At 39.9% G+C, this 23,937-nt stretch overlaps 1 protein-coding gene across 1 annotated transcript; it reads left to right on the forward strand.

The window, feature by feature from the left end:
- The first annotated feature begins 2,796 nt into the window (after positions 1-2,796).
- LOC121910964 (protocadherin alpha-C2-like) lies at positions 2,797-22,898 on the forward strand. Its single transcript, XM_042432375.1, has 4 exons — positions 2,797-5,572; positions 8,216-8,274; positions 12,351-12,436; positions 18,661-22,898. The coding sequence occupies exons 1-4, from the start codon at positions 3,032-3,034 to the stop codon at positions 18,969-18,971; spliced, it is 2,997 nt and encodes a 998-aa protein (XP_042288309.1). The 5' UTR covers positions 2,797-3,031; the 3' UTR covers positions 18,972-22,898.
- Positions 22,899-23,937: the final 1,039 nt, after the last annotated feature.

Raw genomic sequence — 23,937 nt, forward strand, 5'->3', positions numbered from 1 at the left:
GACTTAAGCTTTAGCCTGAAAAAATGTTGCCTCCCTTTCACAGTGAAATGTTGGTACTGATTCTTTATTTCTAGTGGTTTTGTTGCTTTTAGTTTGCAGCTACTATTGTAGCTTGTCACTCAGCTAAAAGCTGCGTGTCCCATATTCCTCCAGTTTCCCCTTTGGTACATGAAGCAACTACTGCTAATGCATTCACTGTCTGATTGTTGTTATCTCTAGACTCTACCACAAATTTTACACAAGAGAGCCATGGTTACTGACCTAGCAATCCCTGTTTAGTCTAATTTTGTATGACTCACTTTCTACTTCAATATGTTTCCATAACAATCCCTATTTTAATTATTCAATTACCCACGTAATATTGAAGTAAGCCATACATACTGAGTAGATCTTAATTAGATTATGAGCTTAACTGGATTATGATTTCAGAATCAGAATCAGCTTTATTGGCCAAGTATTTTTACATGTACAAGGTATTTCACACTGGCTTTTAGTGGCTCTGGATAGTTACACACAGTTGGAAGAACAATGTTCATAAAGATACACATGGACATACAGCCAAAACAAGAACAGCAAAACTGAACAAAGAGAATCAAAAAGAAGCAGAAAAAATACACGCATAGGAGTAAATATTGTCATGTAATAAGTTACTTTATTTACATTTTATGGGTGGTTTATATATAGTATATGCATGTACTGTATACACATATGTATATGTACAGTATATACAACCTGCTTAGTTTTATATTTGACAATGATAATGACAATCTTTTACATGGTATTTCATACTCTGTATATTAAACTGTAATATACATATATACAGTATATTACCAATCCAAAAATCCCAAACTAGGTTAGGTGATACTAGTGAGGCCAGAGATTTGTGTGAGATCATGGCCATTTTTCTTTAACTTAGCTGAGCCTTAACCATGCTATGACATTATACCATGAACTTCAACAGAGCCATGTAGATGTTTAATTCCTCAAACGTATTTACTAATGTAAACCACCTCACCCACTTCTCTTAACATCCATTTCCTATAGCTGCCTATCTAACCAACCTAACCCAGCATACCCTGGGTGCCAGACAGAGAGCAGACCTATCCAGATCATCCTGTCACACAAATAGACAACCACATTCACAACTGTTAAATCCTCCAATGCACCCACAGGGTGAACATGCAAACTCGGGAGCAACATGAGAGCATGAAAATAGCACCACTTTCTTGTGTATCCCTTATTTCATCATACAGTATACTTCCTTTAGTTTTGGCTGCCAATTGTTGGGATGGAAAGCTAATTCCTAGAAGTTCAGTTCACAGAATCAGTGAAAAATGGGACATTTTGCATTTAAATGAGGAATGGAAATTCAAGAATGAACCATTTAAACAGGCTGTTGTTGGTTTCTGCACATGACAAAGGAAATCCTCTTCCTTCCTTCCTGGTATTCGACTAATAAAGCTTCTGTATTTATTTATTTTATGCACATGATCAGCCGTCTTGTTTCCGTGCCCATATATATCCCTATATCATGTATCTCTTCGGGATATAGGCTATAGTGAGAAAATGAGACTTGTGCTTTATGGGGTCTAGCACGGGCATCTCAAATACGATTATGTGACCTGACAGTCTGGGGTCTACCACTGACAGTGATCCATGTGGAGGGAAGGTTGTGATTGTCAGTGCAATGCTTTCTCTCCGCTGCGCCTTGCCCAAATGCTCGCCATGCGGTAGGCTGCGCCGCAGAATCGCTACCGGCAAATTAACCATCCTCCAGTTCAGACAATGGAGGACAAACATAAGCCAGTCTCCACATGTGTCTGTGTTTGTGACCACGTTTTCCTTTATCTTACATTTAAGGGCAGATGTTGTTTTTTTTTTTTTTTTTTTAATATTCTGCAGATTATGCTTGTGCATGCCTGTATCAGCAACAGTGCAAACAAATAAATACCAATAAATTAAATGTTTAAACCACATCTTCGGTTTATATTTTCCATTTCAATAATTTTGCCATAAATGTTTCAGTCATGTGCTGCGCAGCAGTATATACTTATAGAATGAGCGACTGGTGTCACTGAATATAAAAATAATGATATGGCCGTTAACTGTGGTCGCCATTCTTTATACTAGAGGTGCTTTAACGTGTTGGTCGTTCATTAGCTGCCAGACCCTACACCGACATCGCAAAGGAGGGATGTGAGGAGAGAAATGGGTGGGGAGGGAGGAGGGGAGCTGCGCCACAGTGGAGATGAGAGCTGGAGTCTGAGTGCGCGCTAGGGTGGGATACGGTCCTTCCAAGGGCAAGCCAGCTACAATCAATTGCATTACTTCCGGTTATTATTTTCAAAATAAATCCTATTTTAATGGACACGCATACTGTGCAAACTTTAAAATAAAACAAACACAGGGAGGACATCCATGCTACATGGTTCATACCCATATAAACGAACCTAAAGTAAATATTTAGAATGCAAGGTTTTACTCATATTGCTTATAATGTCAACAGCAGTGAAAAACATGAAGAAACGTAACATGAGTTTGGAATTATTAAAATCCAGATAAGCTGTGACTCTAACTCCTTCATTTCAGCACATACTAAAAAAATAGAGGGCCTTCTTATGGGCCACCTGAACATTTTCTCCGCTCTTGTACATCTTCAATGGAACTTAGTGGGGAAAACAGTTGTGGTGACACATTGGTGACACTTTACATTGAAAGAAAGACGTTTGCTTTCCGTTATTATTAGGGAACATTTTGACTGTCTTGACGGATCTCACAGCTCCAGCGGCAGGGAAACACACCCGTCAGCAGCGCGCACTGGAGACAAAAAAAAGCGCATCACGGACAAAGGAAATATGGGTGCGCTGGAGAGGATTCACCTCCGCCGGGTAACACGATGGATGAGCCGCTTCTGTTTCATTTACCCGGAGACCAATTAGCCCACCTTAATGAGGTGCTGGGATGCAAGATACTGCAAGCTAAAAAGGCGGAAGGCTGCGTTTAATCCGTCTGCGGATCCTATGAGCTTGCAATGGCTGTGGCGGGGATATGCAACCGGATAGGGAATAATGTGCCTTTTTATTTTGTGATATTTTCATTATTTTGTGGCCTTTCGTTTGGACAGTTGCGATATTCTATTACGGAAGAACTAGAAAATGGGGCACTGGTCGGTGATCTGGCGCATGACTTGGGGCTGGATATTCGAAAGCTCGCCACCCGAAAAATTAAGGTAACATCCAACAGCGGTAAACGCTATGTGATTGTCAACCCCAAAAATGGGAAATTACTTGTCAATGAAAGGATCGACAGGGAGGCACTGTGTGATTTATCCAACACCTGCCTCATTAATCTGGAGGTGCTGGTCGAAAACCCCACTGAGGTGCACCATGTCGAGGTGGAGATTGTGGATGCCAATGATAATGCGCCGCAGTTTCCCAGAGACGAGTATCAATTGGAAATCACAGAATCCGCTTTACCAGGGTCTCGTTACCCAATTGAAAACGCTCAGGACCCAGACATTGGGTCCAATTCAGTTCGTATGTATCAGCTCAGCACAAACGACCATTTCGCGCTGGTATCTAACAAGCCCTCCTTAAATACAAAGCACATCGAGCTTGTGCTCAAAAAGCCCCTTGATCGTGAACAGACGCCTTACCACCAATTAGTTCTAAGTGCTGTTGATGGTGGGACGCCAGAGAAAACAGGCACGGCCAAAATCAATGTGAGAGTCTTGGACTCAAATGATAATGTTCCCTTGTTCGACAGCTCAGTGTACAAGGTGAAGCTGTTGGAAAATTCGCCCAAAGACACCCTGGTAATTAAATTGAATGCAACTGATCTAGATGAGGGCACAAATGGAGAGGTTTATTACTCTTTCAGCAGCTACACTCCAGAGAGAGTGAGGCAGATGTTCAGCATGGACACTAACACAGGAGAAATAAGAGTGAGGAACAATGTTGACTATGAAGAAACCAACTCCTATGAGATGTACATCCAAGCAATGGACAAGGGCCCCGGGGCTGTGGCAGCACACTGTAAGGTTGTGGTAGAGGTGGTGGATGTGAATGACAATGTCCCTCAGATAGTGCTGTCATCCTTGTCTAGCCCTGTGAGGGAAGATGCCCGTGCAGACACAGTCGTGGCCCTCATTAGTGTTACTGATCGGGACTCTGGCGCTAACAAGCAGGTGAGCTTGGAGATACCAGCAGGCCTTCCTTTCAAGATCAAATCATTCAGAAATTACTACACTCTGGTTACCTCAGCCTTCCTGGACCGTGAGACCACCGATGCCTACAATGTCACGCTGAGTGCCACAGATGGAGGAAACCCTCCCCTTTCCTCCCAGAAGACCATAAAGGTGGATGTGGCTGATGTTAATGACAACCCACCACGATTTGAACAGACTTCATATACCGTCTATGTGACTGAGAACAATGCCCCCGGGGCCTCTCTGTGCACTGTGAAAGCTCAAGACGCAGACATCAAAGAGAACGCACGCATCACCTACACAGTGCTCAATGACAACAACCATGGCATCCCTGTCACCTCCTATGTGTCTGTGAAGGCCGATACAGGGGAGGCTTATGCCCTGCGAGCCTTTGACTATGAGTCACTGAGAGAGTTTCACTTCCAGGTCAAAGCCCAAGATGGGGGCATTCCTCCTCTCAGCCGCGTCGCCACTGTCTACATCTACATAATGGATCAGAATGACCATGCACCACTGATAGTAAACCCTCCGGGTAACGGCACGCGCTCCTTGGAGACGGTACAAAAGAATGCAGAGCCTGGTGCCTTGGTGACCAAAGTGGTGGCATATGATGCAGACGCTGGTCCAAATGCCTGGCTGGTGTACATGCTGGAAACAGCCACTGACCTGGACCTATTCAAGGTGCACGAACACACAGGTGAGATCAGGACCACTCGGAGGATTCTGGAGGACAACTCCACCTCCTTTGCTCTAACTGTCTTGGTGAAGGACCATGGACAGCCTGCTCTCTCCTCCACAGCCACCATCAACGTGGCTGTCATGGAGGTGCCACCCAAAGTGGCCCCTGACCCCAAGAGGATCATCCGACCTCACAGTACCCTGCTTTTCTCCAACGTGACCCTCTACTTGATTGTGGCTTTGAGTGCCACCACCTTTGTTTTCCTGGTCACTGTGGTGGTGCTGGCCATCGTCCGCTGTCATGCCTACTGCACCCAGCCTGGGTCTTGCTCCCCTTGCTGTGTGTCACAGAAGCCCCCTCCAGATGGTGGGAGCAGTAGTGTAAGTGCTGGTGGGGCAGCCAATGCTGGAGCTGGAGCACAACCTAATAACAATGTGGTGCTCCGGAGAGACCTTAAAGTGGAGCCTCACTACATAGAAGTGCGTGGGAATGGCTCCCTAACAAAGACTTACTGCTACAAGACCTGCCTGACAGCCACCTCTGGCAGTGACACTTTCATGTTCTACAACACAGGACGTCCCATCAGTGGCACTTGGGGCAGCGGTGCTGACCGCTTCTTCACAAGTGGAAGTGGATTTGTACGCAGACTGAGTATGCCTGATGCCTCGCTGCAACTGTGCCCAGAGGTGTGTCATTAATTTTTTATGTTTACCTTTGTCTGCATAACTGGAAGGTCATGAATCATGGTGTTTACATATTAGTGGCTTTTAATGAAATTTTATTTGGTTGCAAACAATATTAGATACTTTTAAGTACATACCCAACATGACATTTTGCTAAGGTTAATACTATTTATCGCTGTCATAACTTTATTATAGTGTTATGTCATAACACTATTGTGTGTTATTTCATTTTCTTAGTGTGATAACATTACTGTCTGTCAACTTTGATCTCCTCCTGTAATGAATTGAATCCGTGCAGGCCTCATTCTCTTTGTTCAGTTCCCACTTGTACTGTGCAGTCACTCAGCCCAGCCCAGCTCAGCACTCACACTGCATTAGTGTCAGTCTTGATGCTTTTCAACAGCCCTGTGTTATTTCTGATGATTCAGAGATTTGTGTCTCAGTTTGAGGTTGTCATCACATCTACACTAAGAACAGGTCATGTAGTGTTGTAGTGAGTAACACTGAACAGTTAGACTGGAGCAGTTGGGGTTAATTGGCTTGATCAAAGCCAACACGAGACTAGTTGGGAGGACTTGAATCAGATATCCTTGGTTTGCTTATGTGCCTCTGACTATAGGTGACATATGCATGGATTTACCTACAAGTAGTAATGATGCTGTGATGAGACTAGGTGTAGTTTGAGATTGTATCATGACAAAGCTTATTTTCCTGGTCTTAAAGGCTGCTCTACACTTCAATTTACATACAATTTTCTGAACCTTTACAACTATTCTAGATGAGTGAGGACAGTGAATGCGTTTACCTGAGAGAACATAATGTGTCTTTATTAATAATGATTTAATTTCTCACACATCAAACAGAAATAAAGAATATGAAAAATATCAGAATATATATAAAAAATATACTTGCTGTTTAATTTGCATGATCCCCATCAAGAAGTCTGGCATGTCTGCTTTCCCTTAGGCATACATACACCATGTGTGTAGTCCTGAAATGCTGATATCTTTATGTCTAGAAGTCATAAATTTAGTTTGATTTTAGCCCATATTTCATGGTAGACATGATAATCTGCTTTTATGACTGAGAGGATGGACAGACTGATGGTTCAAATATTGGAATAATATAATTTTAATGCCAGATTTTTAAAGCAAAAGTTCCAAAGGGCGGGAGTTTGCCTCTGAATGAATCTTTAAAGAACTTATCACTGGTACATTAGTTATACATTGAGGAAATCTCTAACCAAGACAAGTGTAGCAGCGGCAATCAAATTAACCTCCAGCCTCTGTTCCTCAGCCCTGCAAATTAGATTTAGTCCAAGAGGCTGGGTGTACCAGCAGAAAATACTCCCCTCTGAATTGAACTGAAGAACATAATGTGCCATCTTTATCTGGGACACTTGCTACTGTCTGAGCAGGTTTGTATCTTAAACACAGCTCTTCTTATTCAGTGCTCTCGAGGTCCAAGGCTGCAGCCCACTTGATGCTAACAGATTTTAGCATTATCCGTAATAAAAATGCTCACTATTATTTTATGCGGCGCATGTGTGCAGTACCTACTCATGAGGAAAATAATTATGAGAGGGTCAGGCATAATTAATGGCCATGAAAGATTAGCTCATTAAAAATATTACTTTTCCCCTATGAGATTCATATGCTTCTTTGAACTTTGAGGCATAATCATCAGCAAAATTTGGCTATCATCAAAGGTAAATGAATGGAAGTCTGAGCAGCCTTGACATGTTGAATAGCTCCAGTCCAAAAACTATAACTCACTCAACACTATTAACATTATAGCAAGGTAATTTAAAATACATTTAGCTAAAAATAGATCTGCCTTTGTCTGGCTGAAAAAAAGACTATGCAGTGGCAATTTGTAGAATGTTAATCATGGTTTGTCCTATACAAAATTCTACACATTTACAAAGCTACACCCTATGTTGCATTTCCATATAGTGTCTGGTTTCTTCTGCCATATTTGTATAAGATGATTGCCTTGAGGGAGCACATCCTTCACACTAGGCTAATACGTACCAGAGGTATAGGATATGGTTGCTCTGGTGATGATGGCTCTTGCTTATTGGTTTTTAAAGGCAATAATTTACCAGAGGGCTGCTGGGAGTTTCAAGCACTCAGCTCAGGTTCACGAGAAGCAGACAGATTTACTCCGGCTACACACAAACACGCATACATCGGTCTATAAAAACACCCCGGCACTCAGGGAATGGGCATAACTCTCCTGGCTCTCACATTTATAGAGCAATGGAGTGAGAGACTGTCCAAAAACTCATCAATATGGCTTTGAGCCAGTCACTGCCCTTTTTAAAGTCCTTGTGTGTGTGTGTGTGTGTGTGTGTGTGTGTGTGTGCTGGAGCGTCTGTGGATATCAATATGTATGGATGTGTGTGTGTGCTTGCAATGTGGACAATGACTGCAGTGCTCCTATCAAATCCAGAGCTGGGATGTGTATCATGATTAATTGATGAGACCATGGCCCAGCCAGGCTCTGCACTGTATGAGATCAAACTAAACTCTCTGCTCTCTCCCCCCCTTCTCTCTCTCTCTCGTTCTCTGTCTCTCCATCTTTCCCTTCTCTCTCTCTCATCTTTTTTCACCTCTCCTCTCTCTCCACCTCTTGCTCGCTCAGCCAAAAGCCCCGAATGCTGACTGGCGATATTCTGCATCTTTGAGGGCAGGGGTGCAGAGGTAAGCACTTTCCATCTTTAACTCTTGTGCAACTTTTGATCATCTAGAAAAAAACGTACCTTTATTCATCATAATCACCATGTCTATACCTAGTCTGTGCTACCACTACAGTGACCCTTCATGTTGCTCTTTACCACAAACTACAATGTATGGTATGGCTAAGTAACATATTTATTGACACATTAGACTTTCCACAGATACGTGCACCTCAAAATGACCTCTATTGAAAAAAAGATTGTTCCCAAATCCTGCAACATAATACTGCAGATCAGTATCGGCCATTGTCAGAAATGACCGCTAGTGGCCTCTTGGCATCTGTTTGACCCTCAACCCCATATTCTTCCTTTGGGAAAAGCCATGTGCAGCTCCCATCAGTGGATGCATGGCACTCCTCCTCTGCAGTGTAATACTATATAGGTCATCTACATTCTGAGTGTCGCTTCCCCCAGTTGAAGTCTTTAAGCAGGAAGCATGAAGGACAAATGAGCTGACTATGACCTTTCTCAGATTATCTGATGCACACGTACAACTGCCCTGCATGCACACGTGTGTGTGTTTCTGTATGTATTTATATCTTTTTGTCCGGAGATGAATGGAGATCACTGGATGTTGTTGCATGCAATTTGCTTAACCAAATCCCAATTATAGATTTGTCAAATACATACAAATCCAAAGATAGATTCAATACATATGCTGTCACACAATATACTAAATATTACATTAAAACAGTATTTGATTAGGCTGTTAGAAATATTTGTAAATGTCTTCCGGTCTACATGTTGCAGTACTGAAAAAGGATCCAAAACAGTTGGGATAAAATAGTAGTTTTTGGGGTTTTTTGCATCTACATCTGTCACTGAAGTTTTGTAATGATCAGCTTACAAAAATTGCATTAGCGTATTTAATGAAATGCTCTGCTAATTTGATAAGAGGACAGCTGGAACTTCAGGGGCTAATGAGTTTTTCTTCCACATGCCTATCCTCTGTACTGAATTTTCATGATTTCATGCTAACAATGCTTACTGCTCGTTTGTGCAGTCTTCTGCGCTAAGTTTGATTTAATTGGATATTAGTGTTAATTTCTGTGGTGTGGGGGTAATATAATGTGCATCATGTCATCAAGTCACTGTAACATGACATGGATTAACATAAATCATCACTGCAATTTGCCGCTGCCATCTCCACAATGGCTCATACTCTCACACAGTAGAGACAGAGATGCTCACATTAACAATTAACCCCAGCAGAGGCGTGCTGTAATGTCCCTGACTTCACACAGCATGTAGCACCAACATTACTGACCCACATTCCTGGTGTACCCAGTCAGTGTAGAAAACACCAGTCCTATCATATTCTCACCCATTAAATCAACACCTTTGCTTATGTAAAAACTTGAAACTTACACTGCTCAGAACATACATGGCCATTTTGTATTCATGACAAATCTCTATTCAACATAACAAGTGTGTTGCAGTTTGAGATAGATGCTAGATGTGCTGCATTGCAGAGGGCCCAGTCAGGATAGGTCCTCCTGTACAGTATGCTCTATTCATTATGAATGTATAGGGGGAAAAATCTCAGCTTAGGTTTTAAACTGGTATGTTCTGAGAATATTGTGACTGTGATATTGTGACAGCTCTGATTCAAGCAACTTGCATCTATTTTCCCATTTTCCACTGAATTCAGTATTCAGTATAACATATTTATAAAACCCAAAGTCAACCTATTAAGATGTAAAAATCCAGAGTTTATTTGGCAGCTTGTATTATTTTGAAATGAAAATGTGTAGTTTGTTTACTCATTTGGACATTACAGTCATAAAAAATATGCTATACTGCCAGGCATATATAACATAATTAAAACATAAATACATTTCTTTTTCATTTAAAATGAAGCTCTCAAACATGCAACATGGAAGCTTTTCTCCCCACCAATAGTTTTTTTAATTGACCTTTTTCAAGTGAGGGTCAACAGAAGGTGACAGTGAACTGTAACAGTGAAATTATAATGAACTGTCTCTGCCATCTCTCAGTGTGTTGATTTCCCACCAGCTAAGAAGAATTAAAAAAAAAGAGCCCAGAAAAGCACAAAAACATCTAAAGCCCCAAGAGCTCCACCTTTGTGTCATCCTCAGAGTCTATGTTATACTTCTAGTGTGAATTTTTATTTATTTTCCTCACACGTTGGGTGTGGTAGGGGTGTCCTACTTTTTATACACATAATTACCATACATTTAAATATAACTACATAACAAGATCATCTGAAGTACTTACAGCATGCCATTAATGGCATTAAATATGTTATGTATCCCAATTGAGTATGTAAATAAATGTCAACCAAAGTATGTTGAAAATGAAAAAACAACAAAAGAACTACAATTAATTGTATATATGTTGCTTTTGGCTTTGACTGTTCACAACAGATACAACATTGCATGCATTTATAAATGCAGCCTCATCCAAAAGGTGCTAAACTAATAGTGGATTTCCATTAGGATGGATACTTGGCCTGCACATGCCATGCTGTGAGCTACTGTAATCAAAACCCATGATATGGACACAGCATAAACCGAGTTTCCATACAACAGCAATGGCACAGAAACAAATGTTGCTCATCTTTATTACTTCTTTTTTTCTTATCCTCCCTGCAATATTTAAAACCAATCCAGTGAAAATAATGTCTAAATGTAGATACTGATGGACTTAAAGGCCTGGATGATAGGAGGAACAGGAATGAATTCAAAACATTTGCAAGTCCTATGCGGCACTGGAGCTGCAAAATTACGGGCACACACTGAAGATACTGAAGTTACTGTAGTGAAACTCAGGTGGCACCTCCTCCCTACGTGTATCTACAGAGCCACGTACAATATGTTGACCCAATCACTTCCCAGTGATGGTGACAGAGTGAAACAGTGATGGTTTCATTTAGGCTGTGGACTGCTAACATGGTAATCAGGATGGTAACCCCCGATAGTAAGGATGCAGTGAAAAGGCAAGTGTGGCGTTACATGGTAAACCACACTAAAGCATGTAATACACTAAAGCATGTAACAGAAAAATGACACAAGTTTGGAAAACTCAGAAGTCTCCCTCAACACTCGCATTCAAAGTTGACCACCACCACCAGTGATAAAGTAATAAGGATAAACTCACTTGACAGACACTTGCTTATATCAGCTGAGATGATGACTACATCTACTGCTATTACTCATATGTCATATCATAGTGTATGGTTCAGTAGTTCACATTTCTGGTCCTCAGCAACCAGAAAACAACTGGTTTTGAATTAATTCATAAAACCAGTAGTCAGTTTACACATGTGACACCAGATGAAGACAACAGACCTATTGACTTGTGCAGGAAAAGCACAGGTGTTACTAATAACATTACCAATGGCTCTGTTCCATTTACATGTCCCAGTTAATACAATACACTTAAAACCTGCACATGTGAATAGAGTGCAGCCATGATTCACATTATTAATTACTCCTGTGGTTTTCCTGGTATGACATGTTAAAATATCTGTGGAAAGGGTAAATTCAGTAGGCATCTTCTTTTTTAAAATGTAGTTAACCATGTTGGAATGATTTGCCAAACAGAAAACATTTAATTATTGCTGAATTCCATTTAGTTGCTTTGTTTTCAGGGTCCTGGTATTCGGCATGTTGGCTCACACTGTCGTGACTTGTTGGGAGACTTGAATAGAACAGAGCCATTGTCACTGTTATTAGTTACACTTGTGCTTTTACACCTGTGAAAGAGGCCTACAATTTTACATCAATGGTGGGAATATCTTCTTTTTTAAAATAAAAAAGTGGAAAGAGGTTGCTAGGGACAACTTCAACACAACAAATGTGTGACAGTAGTCACAAAATGTTCACCCCAGACAACTAGCAAGTATTGCTCTCAAGGCTTGAAAAAGTGATTAATACTGCAGTTTTTTGCATTACACTGTATTTGAAAGAATCTTTAAGGAAGAAATGATGAATATCTAGAGGTTAAATTTCAATTGAACAATTAGTAAATATTTTAGATGTGTCTCACTGACTTTGTTGAATGTGTTCTGCCTTTCAGTTCAGTCCACATGGAGGAGTCCTCTGTGATGCAGGGGGCCCAGGGGATGTTGGTCCAGAACTGGCCCACTGTGTCCAGCGCTGCCGGTGAGTGGAAGTCTAGCATTCAGGATGTTTGCTGAAAAAGCACCTTGAGTGTCAACTTCTGACAGAAAAGTGATATAAGTAGAAGTCAACTGATTTTTCCCCTTTTACTTGTAAATGCAATCTAATTTGGTTTATATAAAATGGGCTACAGCCTCAAGCTATTTGTTGAAGCTGCTATCTGTAATATTTTTGATAAATCAGTTATATTGTATACACACCTGTTTAATGCAGCATTTAAAACATAGTAAAAAACAAGCAGGACCAAACAAATGTTAGAGCCACTGAATAAATTTACTCCAATTGGGTTCTAGCAGGCAGACAACATCAGTGTTACAGGATAAATGCAAAGTGACATTTAATGTAAAATTTTCATAGACTGTTAATTTTGAGCTTAATGAACTAAACTGTATTCCTCCAATTATGGTACTCAATAAAGTTTGGGCACATGGGCAGTGTAGGGGTAAAGGCAGCTGGGGTTTAAAACCAAGTAATGTGGTAAATTGAAATTCTGCTTTTCTTTTTACAACCTGAATCATGGATTTGGCTTTCATTTATACTGGTAATGGTAACACTTAAAGTATTTACAAATAACAAGGGAAATATTCCTAAAACAATCCAATAGGGCAGTGGTTCCCAACCTGGGCGTTGGCATTATTTATTGTGAATTACTTATTTTATCTCTTGAAGCCTCGAAAAGTTATTCAAATAAAACAAAATAAGTCCTCTGTCTTTTAACTGGTTGACAATGCAATGTCTGACGAAGGGTCTCTTGTAGTCTTCGCTTTGTTTTAAGGGGTCACAAGCCAAAAAGGTTGGAAACTATTGCAACAGGGCAATAGGACAAGCAACATGAATGTTGTGATAATCATGGAGGTGCATAAAAATGACTGAAAAACAATTCTCAACACACCTAAATGGCTATTACAGTCATCCATTGCATTAAATTCTCCTTAGTATATTAAGTTTAATTCATCTTTCTTCTTTACCTTGGTTTAGATAATATGGCAAAACTGGGGATTTGACAGAATTGTCCCTTGAATATCTTCATAATCTTGAATTCCAGTATAATGTTCATACAGAGCTTATCTGAAAAGCCAAAAGCCTGAAGGCCTTCATGCAGAACCACAGATAAACAGCTATATCCTCCCATAAATGCAGCCAGCTGCATGGAGACCCATAGATCAAGAAAGGCAACTGTTTTTAATAAGAAATTTTTTCCTGAGTGGGTGGAAACACTGAAAATGTGTTGTACCACGACAAGTGTAAATACAGCTGGCCTCAATGATGACCCGTGCTTTATTATTTACAGAAACACTGGCTCAGAACTAATGACTGAGAAAATTTTGAAGTATGATATAGAAAAGCACAGAAACATCGTGTGCAGCTTTTGTTGGTTGACTTTTTAGGCTTTTAGGCAGCGTTGGAACATTGTACACTGTTCCCTCCTTCCTTCAGGAATGCTTCCATTCATTGATTTTCTGTCTAGCAGCAAGAATTAGAACATAGGTAGAGACTTGAGGGTGGAGGGTATCATCACAGTCCATCACTCAGTGAGTCAGTTACAGAATATGTCTTACTGTCTATCACTAGACACAAGCTGTACCTGTTCCCAGTATCTTTGTGCCAGTTTGCTGCAGAGAAATGTGTCATCTTTTAGGGGAGATGGAAAGCTGCCTCTCTGGTCATGCAAATACACAAATATTGTCTTTAAGAGCACACAGCGAACTGCAGATTTATCAGGAGTGCATTGTTGCATTAGGAAATCATTTGTTAGGAGTGGCTGAGTGCTGAGGCACAGCCATGTACTGGATTGCAGGTTGATCCTCTTTACTGTGCATCAAGAGGTGGAGCCTTTTTTGTGACACATTTTCATGTTTCCAGCGAATTGTTATAATGATGAAGTTGTCTGGTATGCTGTGATGCATCTAAATGCGGCACCCTCAAAAACTGCATTTATGTAAGTGACCCATGGCACAGATGAGGAGACATTTGTCTGATGCCAGAGGGCAAAGAAGAAGCTATTATCAGTAAAAAAAAAGAGAGTGCCATGCAAAAAAGAGAGATCCAGTAACATTAAAAGCAATTTTGGAGAGGAAGAGCAGAGGAGACGTACAGGGGGATGGAGAGAATAAAAAAAAACCGAGGTGTGGGGGGATGGAGAAAGAGAAAGGTTAAGAGGATTGGCAGGTTCCTGCAGTAGTGTTGTTGCTAGGGAACGCCATGTGACCTGTTGCCTGGCAACACTGTCTAACTGAGAGATTGCTGCAGCAGCCGCACCCTCCATCAGCAGGGAGTGGGCGAAGGCAGTTTCCATGGCAACCAGTCATATCTCTGAATGGAAGATTTAGCGACAGAAAAAAGGAAGGAGTAGGGAGCAGACAAGGGAAGGGGACTCGGCAAGGACAGGTATTAAGAAGAATAAGAGGGTTCTCGTTAAATGAGAGGAAATAATGTAGAAAAGGATGGTTTACTTCGATGCGGAATACATCTGATGTGCCGCATATATTAACACAAGTACTACACAACTGTCAGATTTATGCATGTGCTACAAACCACCAGAGGGATTCATTTTAGATAGAATCTTGGACAAGACAGGAAATAACAGCCTATTTTAAATGTAGGACACCAGGTTACAATTTAAGGCTTCCAACACCCACATAACTACATCAGGTGTCATGGCAACCTCCTCACAAGGAGCTATACTGACCTGCTTACTAGCAGTTGCACACATAATCCATTTTAGACGAACACTTGCTGTGAAATATAGGTTAATATGAAGCAATGGCAGGGTTACAAATAATTCTCCATGTTAGACAAACAGTCGCACTAAGGAAGCAAAGCTCTTCTTAGTTGCACCGACTTCTCCAAGCGGTGACATGACCTGCTCGTAAGGAATTAATTTTTCACACACATACACACACAGTAATATCTCTGATTAATACCTGGGCCAGGATTCTAATTAACAATGTCAGGGGTTTGGATTTGTCACAGCCAGTGAAGAAAGCCCTGGGATGTCCCAAGACACAGAGACAATATTCATTTGATTAGTGTTACACAACCACTTGACATTTTAGCTCAGTTGGTCATGCATAGGGATATGAGCTGCCCTAGCCCCATCAGGTGTACATAAGCCAAAACAGCCAACTGTACTGCTGTGACAGTGTACTATTTTCCTCGCTGCAGGGACACAGTAATTACAGTATAGTGCAGTTTGCAGTGTTACTACCAGTTCAATAATCGTACACACTACTTACTTTTAGAAAGCTTTTGATAAAGAATAGAGTAAGGGACTGTTTTTAACACATTTTCTTTATTTTACCATGGTGAATTGTTCTAAGTAAAGTAACCTAACTACAATGGTCTGCTCAAAACCATTAGATCACTGACCCACGAACCACTGTAGTTAAACCTATATCTGAAGACATTGTATCCACACACGTATCTGATCTACATCTATAAAATCTAAAGTAAATATTCACGTGCCAAAAATGGTGAATCCTAATGTTTCTAATGAACCATTGACCTTTCCTCTAGGACCTCCACCAGGCTTTATCACAATGTAAAAGCAAATAGAAATGACATTTATTGAGCACATTCATGGTGAACGTATGATTGTATTCTTTTATCTGCATACATATTTCATTGTTGTTGTTGTTCTTCCTCTTATCTTTTATTAAGTATTAACTGTCTTATCAGGATTTATAAAGTGACCTTGGGCGACTTGAAAGGTGCTTATAAATAAAATGTATTATTATTATTATTGTGGTCCCCAGAAGACGAACCATTTCCATTTTGTATACTTGTCGTCCTTTCCTCTCCTAACTCTAAACTTAATACAGAATATAGCGTATATCATAACCTAAACATGTCCATGCTCCAAAAGGGAAAAGTTTTTTTTTTTAATTTTTTTAATTTGAACGGGTGCATGACCTCTCCTTTAGGTTAAACCTAAAGAATTTAGACTCACCAGTGGTATAGATCTATGAATAACCAAATCAGATTCCATCCAACATATTCATATGTGAGGTGGATTGAACATTGCACCCTCTAGGCAGCATGAAGAACGTTATACTTTTAGTCTTGTTTGGATAGCTTGATAGTGATATTCAGCCAACCATAGTGTGTCATATCACTATGACATCAGCTGAGTTCATGGGTAGCTATTCTGTAGCGTTAGTATGCAGTGCTGGCCCTGGGTCATAGTTAATGCTATGTTTTCATAGCATTACAGAGTTTAATACATTAACCTGTAAAAATGAAACCTAAAATGTAAGAAATTACATTTTCTTTTTGAAAACTCTAGTTGTCTATCAACAATATCTACTGTATACAAAGTATTTTCTCACTCCTATGACTGGGCATCAAATCACCTTCCTAAATAGTAGCATCAAGTAACAGGAAATAGCATGTCAGTTATATAAAATGGAGGTACTTTGTGTACAATAATGCAATGCGCTGTATTACTGGCTCAATGTGCCTATCCATTCTGCCTCACAGTATTTGCACATCTCCCTTAACCCACCGGCTGTCTTTTCAGTTTATTTTAAGCACATTTGTCCTCCTCCACATGAAAAAAAGGCAATTTTCCTTCCCTAACCATTGATAGCAATTGAATGGGACTTATTTCAAATACCAGAGCCTCTTCCCTAGGTTTAACACCCAGATTAAATACAGACAGACAGACCATGCCATCAGATGTCATAATCCTCAAACACAGATGAGCAATTGCAGTATTACAGAGCTAACTCTTCTAATGGTAAGATAAGATGATATCCTCTGACACTCATTAAACAAGCTAAATTACATCCTGTAGGTCAATTAGCTGCAGTTGTCTCTTTTAAAAAAATGTATGTAAAAATTGTGTAAAATGACATAAAATTGTACAAAGCTTAAGCTAATCTAAATCTGTATTATTCTCGGTAGTCAAACCATGATTCTTCAGATTTTAAATGCTTCATTTGTTATCTTGGTCCAGCACATGCTAATTATTTAATATAGTTAAAAATGAATACTTCTATTTTTTCAAGTAGAAAACAAATTATTTATGTGTGTCTGTGTTCCTATGTTCCCGTCACAATGGTATGTTGTTGCTACAGTATGTTACTCCATGTTACAGTATCTGACTTCTTTTGCTTTATTAAAAAATCAATTATTTGCACCATCATGTTTGCATGAATTAATATATTATCAATTTTCAGTGGGTCATGGCTCAATAACATATATTGTCTCCCTGTGAAAGGTGTCCAATGCTCTATGTATGCTCTTTGTGGTTAAACAGGGTAATAATGCAGAACTATATACTGACCAGTGCTATAGTGTCTATTACAGCTCCTCTTATTATAGTCCAATTTATTTTTATACTTGATGAACTCATTGCACAAGCTCAGTGGGACACTGTGTGTACGGACATCATGCATATTTTCAAAATATTGCACTTCCCAACGGGACAGTGTGGATGAGCACTCCAGCTATGTCATAAATAGCGTACAAAGAAAAAATCAGACAGAATCTTTTTGCAAGGGCCTGTGTTTGAACTAAATAAAATCCAGCCTGAAAGTAGGTCAGCGCAGAGGGAACTGGTGTGGGCCTGAGAGCACTGTGTCTGCAAAACCCGCCCACCCCCATCTTTCTTATTGCCACTCTCTCTCTCTCTCACTCTCTCTCTCTCTGTCTGTCTCTCACTCTATCTCTCTCTGTCTCTCACACTCTCTCTGTTTCACTCTCTCTCTCTTCAGCTCATCTCATCTACTCTTTCCTTTTCATTCTGGCATCTTTAACCTTTTGACCTTAATAACTATGTCTTATTTTCACTTTACATATTAATATTTCTATATATAGATCCCTTCCTCTGACATTTTTTTTTCTTGCTATCTGGCTTCCTCTCTCTGTCCATGCTTGTGCCCACTAACAGTTGAATCCCTGTCTCTGGCCTCTTAATGAGAGTAGGATTATATTGCTGGCATCATCCAAATACAAATACAAGTCACATTGCCAAGTTAAACATCCCTGTGGTTTAAAGGTTAGTCCCCACTAGTGTTCCCTCCTGTGGTCTCAGCTGAATTGCTGTCCTGAAAATATCCACTCCCCGTGGCTATTGCTCTATTATCAGGCTGTTGCTCTGCTTGTTGTTGCTTGATTTTTTATTCCTAACTCAAATTTATGAACATCTTAAAGTCAAAATAAGACATTCTATTTTATTTATTTTTTTTGTCATACCTGTATAGATGGAGAGGGTGGTGGAGAGCTATCACCCCCGGTGGGTGCTGGAGTCAACAGCAACAGCTGGCACTTCAGATATGGTGCTGGACAAAGTTACGGCCCTCCTCAGCCCCTGAAGCCCGGTGAGATTCCTCCTGAAGCCTTCATCATCCCCGGATCCCCAGCCATTATTTCTATCCGCCATGATGCAGGCCCTGTGGATGACAAAGGTGACTTCATAAGCTTTGGCAAGAAGGAGGAGGCCAAGAAGAAAAAAAAGAAGAAGAAGGACAAGAAGGACAAGAAGGAGAAAGGAAAGGATGATGGGGAAGAATAGAGGAGAAAGGGTGACTTCAAAACAGAGCTACCAACAAACTACCATCCCAATTACAGAGCCAGAAAAAAAAGCCAAATGCATATTGTAGAACCGAGGGAGCCTCCTTGCACCATATTTGCATAGACACTGTACAGTGGCCAAACCCTCACTAGACCAAGCCTGGCTCCCTACACCATGCGAACTTGCTAAACACATGTTACTCTCTCTTTCTTGGCTCATTTGGCCTATAACTTTGGCCTATAAAAGTCTAAAGTTTATGGTAAACAAATGTACTTCATCTAAAGGTTGGACCAAATTAAAACAGAAAGGATTTTATTGGATTGGATTTGCCTTTCTGTGATTTACTGCCCCCCTAGTTTGTATAATGAAAACAAAAACACCTGTAAAGGTGTACTATATGTATCTGACCATTGTCAGCTGAGGCTGCCTGTGTTGGCATCTCAGTCTTTATGCAGCCCCCTTTCCTTTTGGCTCACCTAGTTGGAGGTGAAGTGGAAGCCAAACTAAAGAAAATGAAACAGAGGCTTTTGTCTTCAATATTATGGAGGCCTTGTAGAAATTCAGAAAATGTGGTCTTTTGTATAAAAAAAAAGAAAAATGAAAAAGTAACAACATACAGTATATATATCATGAGATTAGCGCCTTTAAGAGAATGAGGTGGCTGAGACAAGCTGGACCACACGCGTATGAAGAGCTCTGTTTCATTGTAACATAGCACATTGTCGAGGCTGAGGACCTGGACTGGGTTGCACCAACTATGCGCAAGTTTGTTCCCAGGTTAGGGTATAAAGTAGTGGCTTCATAACTGCTAGTTCATTTGCAATTAGAAAGTTACTGAATTCGATTGTACCATGTTAAGTAAGGGGGAAATTCTATGACTGTAGCTAGTTATAACATTCAGATTTAAGATGAGTAGCCAGTCAGTAATGGAATTATCTTGCTAATGGGTACAAACCACATGGATTTGTAGTTGACTAGATTGGCATATAAATTATGATTGGTTATTGATACGATTGGATTGACTCTTAAAGGACAAGTCATGTATACGACACTGCTTACCATTTTCCAGAGGACACAATTGTGTTTTGGGAATTGTAGATCCCAGGCCATCATTGTTTAAGAAATCCAGAAGTGAACACGTCTGCTTTCATTGTTATTTAAGTTACATTTTCATCACATGCTAATATAGCTCAAGTGGAGATTCATTTGAAAACTGCACTGCATTATCACAATAACATTACTCTGGCAAAACTCAACACAGACATGATGGATTACAAATGTCAAGCAAATCTCAGCATGTTCATATTCATATTGTAAAGGAATAAGAACCAGATTCTACCTGAAAAATATACAACTCCATTGGAAAATGGTTGGCAATAATGTTAAGTATACATAATTAGTAGAAAATGGGTGGAAATCACTAAGATAGTCCTTTAAGTTTTAAAATGGCATGGAATTACTAAAGAAAAAATAAGCTATGCGCAAAAAAAAAGAAAAAAAATCCTGCTTTACTGTTAGTGAGTGCAATTGTGTGACTTCGTATCATTTGCACCTGCTTTATTGCTTGCTTAACTATTTAGTTGTTACTTAAGATTTTTGTGGTGCTGCCGCTTGTATTTTAGCAATGCGTGAATCGGGATTAGTGGCTATTTTGGATGTAACAAGGGAACCTACGTGCAGCTGATGCAACCGACCCCTGACCTTGCCTCTTTTCTTGGAATATGGCACAGGTCACCGGGGTCTTAATCCCGCTGTGTATCAGCACACCCAGTCTGACACACACATTATTGTACAAAAACACTGACTCTCTCTGCCGCTTACACATGCATACACACAAGCAAACACACACACACTCTCTTTCTCTCTTACATACAGGCATACAAACACACAAACTATAAAAATACACTAAAATAATATACACACCCCCCTTCTGGAAACTCTAAGACTGAAGGCCAATGCCATCCTTAATATGAGAGTGTATTATATGGCTGTAAAGCAGGAACGTTGCTTGTTGCTTCATTTCTGTTCAAGCCTGATCCCTCTACTTCTGTCTTTGAATGTTAAGTAGTTGTTCTTCAAGCCCTGCACCACTGCCTCGACTGCTTCAGTGCTTGTAGGATTTGCTTGCCCGCTGCCTGTTTCCCCCCTCTACTCCTGTTTCTTCAAATCAACATGGTTGGAAGACATCTTTAAAGTCACTCTCCTTCAATGAACTGTGCAGTTGTAACACAGTAACATTTGTGTATTTGCATATTTACACACAGAATACACACATACAGTAGAGACACGCACATACACTACAAACACACACACACTCACACACATCATTTGTTAGGTTAAACTTCAACTGAACTTAGGCGCTTCAGCCGGCGTGTCTCTTCTGATTGCTCATTGTTGGAAGCTCTGTCATCTCTCGCATAGTTATACGCATTGTATTGTAAGGACATGTGACAGGTTAGCAGAAACTGAGATTATGCTGTACAGGATGTAATGAGGCAAGATGGAAGGGTAAAAGAAGAGTCAGAAAGTAGCAGTCATTGTCGTGTATTGTGTAGCTTCAGCGTAGAAGAAGAAGAAGAAACTATCAGGCGAGTCATTCCCATTTTGCACGAGCCGAGGTATTTCTGTGTCGGCCGTTAGTGACAGCTGATTAACCCAGGCTGACTAAAACCACTTTGAGCATAAGTGTAGTGCAGTTCAGCAGCAGTGGAAAGATGTCGGTGACATGACTTGGAAAGGGGGGAAACCCTCTTATGAGTTAATGGAGGTGAAACACATTACTAACATTGTTTATGGTGCACCAGTGAGAGTGCAATGACATAAAAGATGGTGGTGCAATTGAAGATGATACCAGCAAGCAAGCAAAGGTCAAAGTCAACAATCACAGCTGGCAAGATCATAAAATTATGCTTTTTTTGCTTAATTACTGCACACAAATGTCTGAAATAATGCTGCTGGGATGTGCCATGAAGAGGAAACTTTTGCAAGTCTTTGGTCCTGATATTGTGAAACCCTGGTCAAGCATGGTAGAGAAAGTGTACCACAAGCAGTAGATGATGGAACGGAAAGTGTCATAAAATCGCACCTCAGTGTTCCTTTGTTAGACCATCATATTACCAGTCACAGTAGGGGTATATAGGTGCTGCTATCATGCTCAATTCCTCCCATGCACACATTTCCTTCCCCTCTGCCCTGTCCTTCAGGTGTACTTCTGTGCTGTCAGATCACCAAGTGGCTGTTTGCATGTTATAAGCAAAGGAAACAGATACTATATAGATACTATATATACATAGATATGTTTTTCCACTGGGAAATGCGTATTGGAATACATATACCTCTGATACACATTCTCAAAGGCGATACAAACACACACACATTGACCCACACTCATCCACACATAAATACATACATATAAGCAATTGCAAACAGTAATTTGTTGAAAAACCTAAAAGAATCACATTTTTTATCCTGTTGAAAATGAATTTAATCTTCTAGATATACATAATGCTATTGTGTTATGCTATGAAATGCCTTTTTTTGTTTGTTTTTACCCTTATGATTTTCATAGATAAGAAAATCAGTCCTTAAACTTGTGTTAAGCTTTGAAATGATGATCAAACAAACACTATTGTGAAATCATTTACTCACCCTCCATATCTATTCCTTGCCTAGTAGAGAAAAAAAGAGCAGAAAAGTAAGAAAAAAAATTTAAATACATAAAATGGTTGAAAAAAAATTAAAGTTGATGTATTCTCTGCTTGTGTATAGTGAATGTTCGTCAGTCGCTGGGTGTGGCAGTGAGTGGCACATGCCGGTCGACTGTGACAGTGCAGATCTGTTAATAACTTTTTTTGTACACCTGCTTATCATTGTTAAGGTGATAATAGTGATTCTTATGATTTAATCAATCTGGTAATGTGTTTTGTTAATAAGTCACAAATAAAGTTTTTCTTAAATATCTTAAGCTGTGTTTTGACTTTGGTCTGTACGAACTCATGAGTCTATGTCAAGGGAAGGTTTGCCTTATATATTTTATTGATAGAGTTGGCCATGATTTGGAACAAGAAAGAGTAATTAATCAGAAGTTTGGGTAACAGCATATTATAGACAACCTGACTACTACTGTTAATGAAACATAAATGGATGACAGAATGTAGTAATGTAGTATGGTTCCTTTAAATATTTTAGTTAAACTGTTAAACTATTTAAAAAAATTTTCCCCATCAGACAATTTGTGTACCAGGAAATCTCTGGTCATAAACTGGAACATTCTGTCCGTACTGAATCAATTACCCCCCTAACAACTGAAGTTCAACTCAGCCAAGCCATAAACATCCTAGTTTATTGGCAAGAATTAAAACTGTTGCAACACATTTGAGACATATTCAGCTGCCAAATGAAAAACAGTGTGAGATTAATTATATCTTGATGGAAAACAGATGGTAACATGGAGAAGGAAACATTACTCAAATAACTGCCCAGTGACTTTTAAAAAATCAATTGAACAAAGACTCCTTACAAGACTTAACAATAAACAAAAAGATTACATAAGTCACTTATAAAACTTTTCATGGCTGAATCATTTAATACTGTAATAAAAGCAATATGATCTGTTTGGAATACTCCACAGAGCTAAAAATGAAGTGTCAGCTGCAACATATCAGTAAATCTGAAGCTGGTGGGGATTCAAGGAGACCATAGAGGGTTAGATACTGCTTAACATGGGAACTTAATCCTTTCCCCATTTCCTCCATTTGAGCAATGAAGCCTCATTTGTAATGTTGTCTAGGAAGGTTTCTGTTGATGTCTGTGCCACGGGCTCCACCTGTCTGTAGACTGGAGAAATCATTAATTCACATCCCCCTTCTTCCTCCAAGAGTCCATCTCTCTAGCAATACTGACACCTACTGATGGAAACTAAGACTGGCAACTGACCCACATTGTTCATATTCTCTAACACTGAAAA

The sequence above is a fragment of the Thunnus maccoyii genome, chromosome 13, assembly GCF_910596095.1.
Source record: "Thunnus maccoyii chromosome 13, fThuMac1.1, whole genome shotgun sequence".
Taxonomy (NCBI): Eukaryota; Metazoa; Chordata; class Actinopteri; order Scombriformes; family Scombridae; genus Thunnus; species Thunnus maccoyii.

What these genes read in the sequence shown, in the direction of transcription:
- LOC121910964 (XM_042432375.1), top strand. Translation starts at nt 3,032, where the DNA reads ATGGCTGTGGCGGGGATATGCAACCGGATAGGGAATAATGTGCCTTTT. An exon ending in CGCTGCAACTGTGCCCAGAG is followed by an intron (nt 5,573 to 8,215) that starts GTGTGTCATTAA and finishes TTGCTCGCTCAG; the next exon opens with CCAAAAGCCCCGAATGCTGA. An exon ending in TTGAGGGCAGGGGTGCAGAG is followed by an intron (nt 8,275 to 12,350) that starts GTAAGCACTTTC and finishes TCTGCCTTTCAG; the next exon opens with TTCAGTCCACATGGAGGAGT.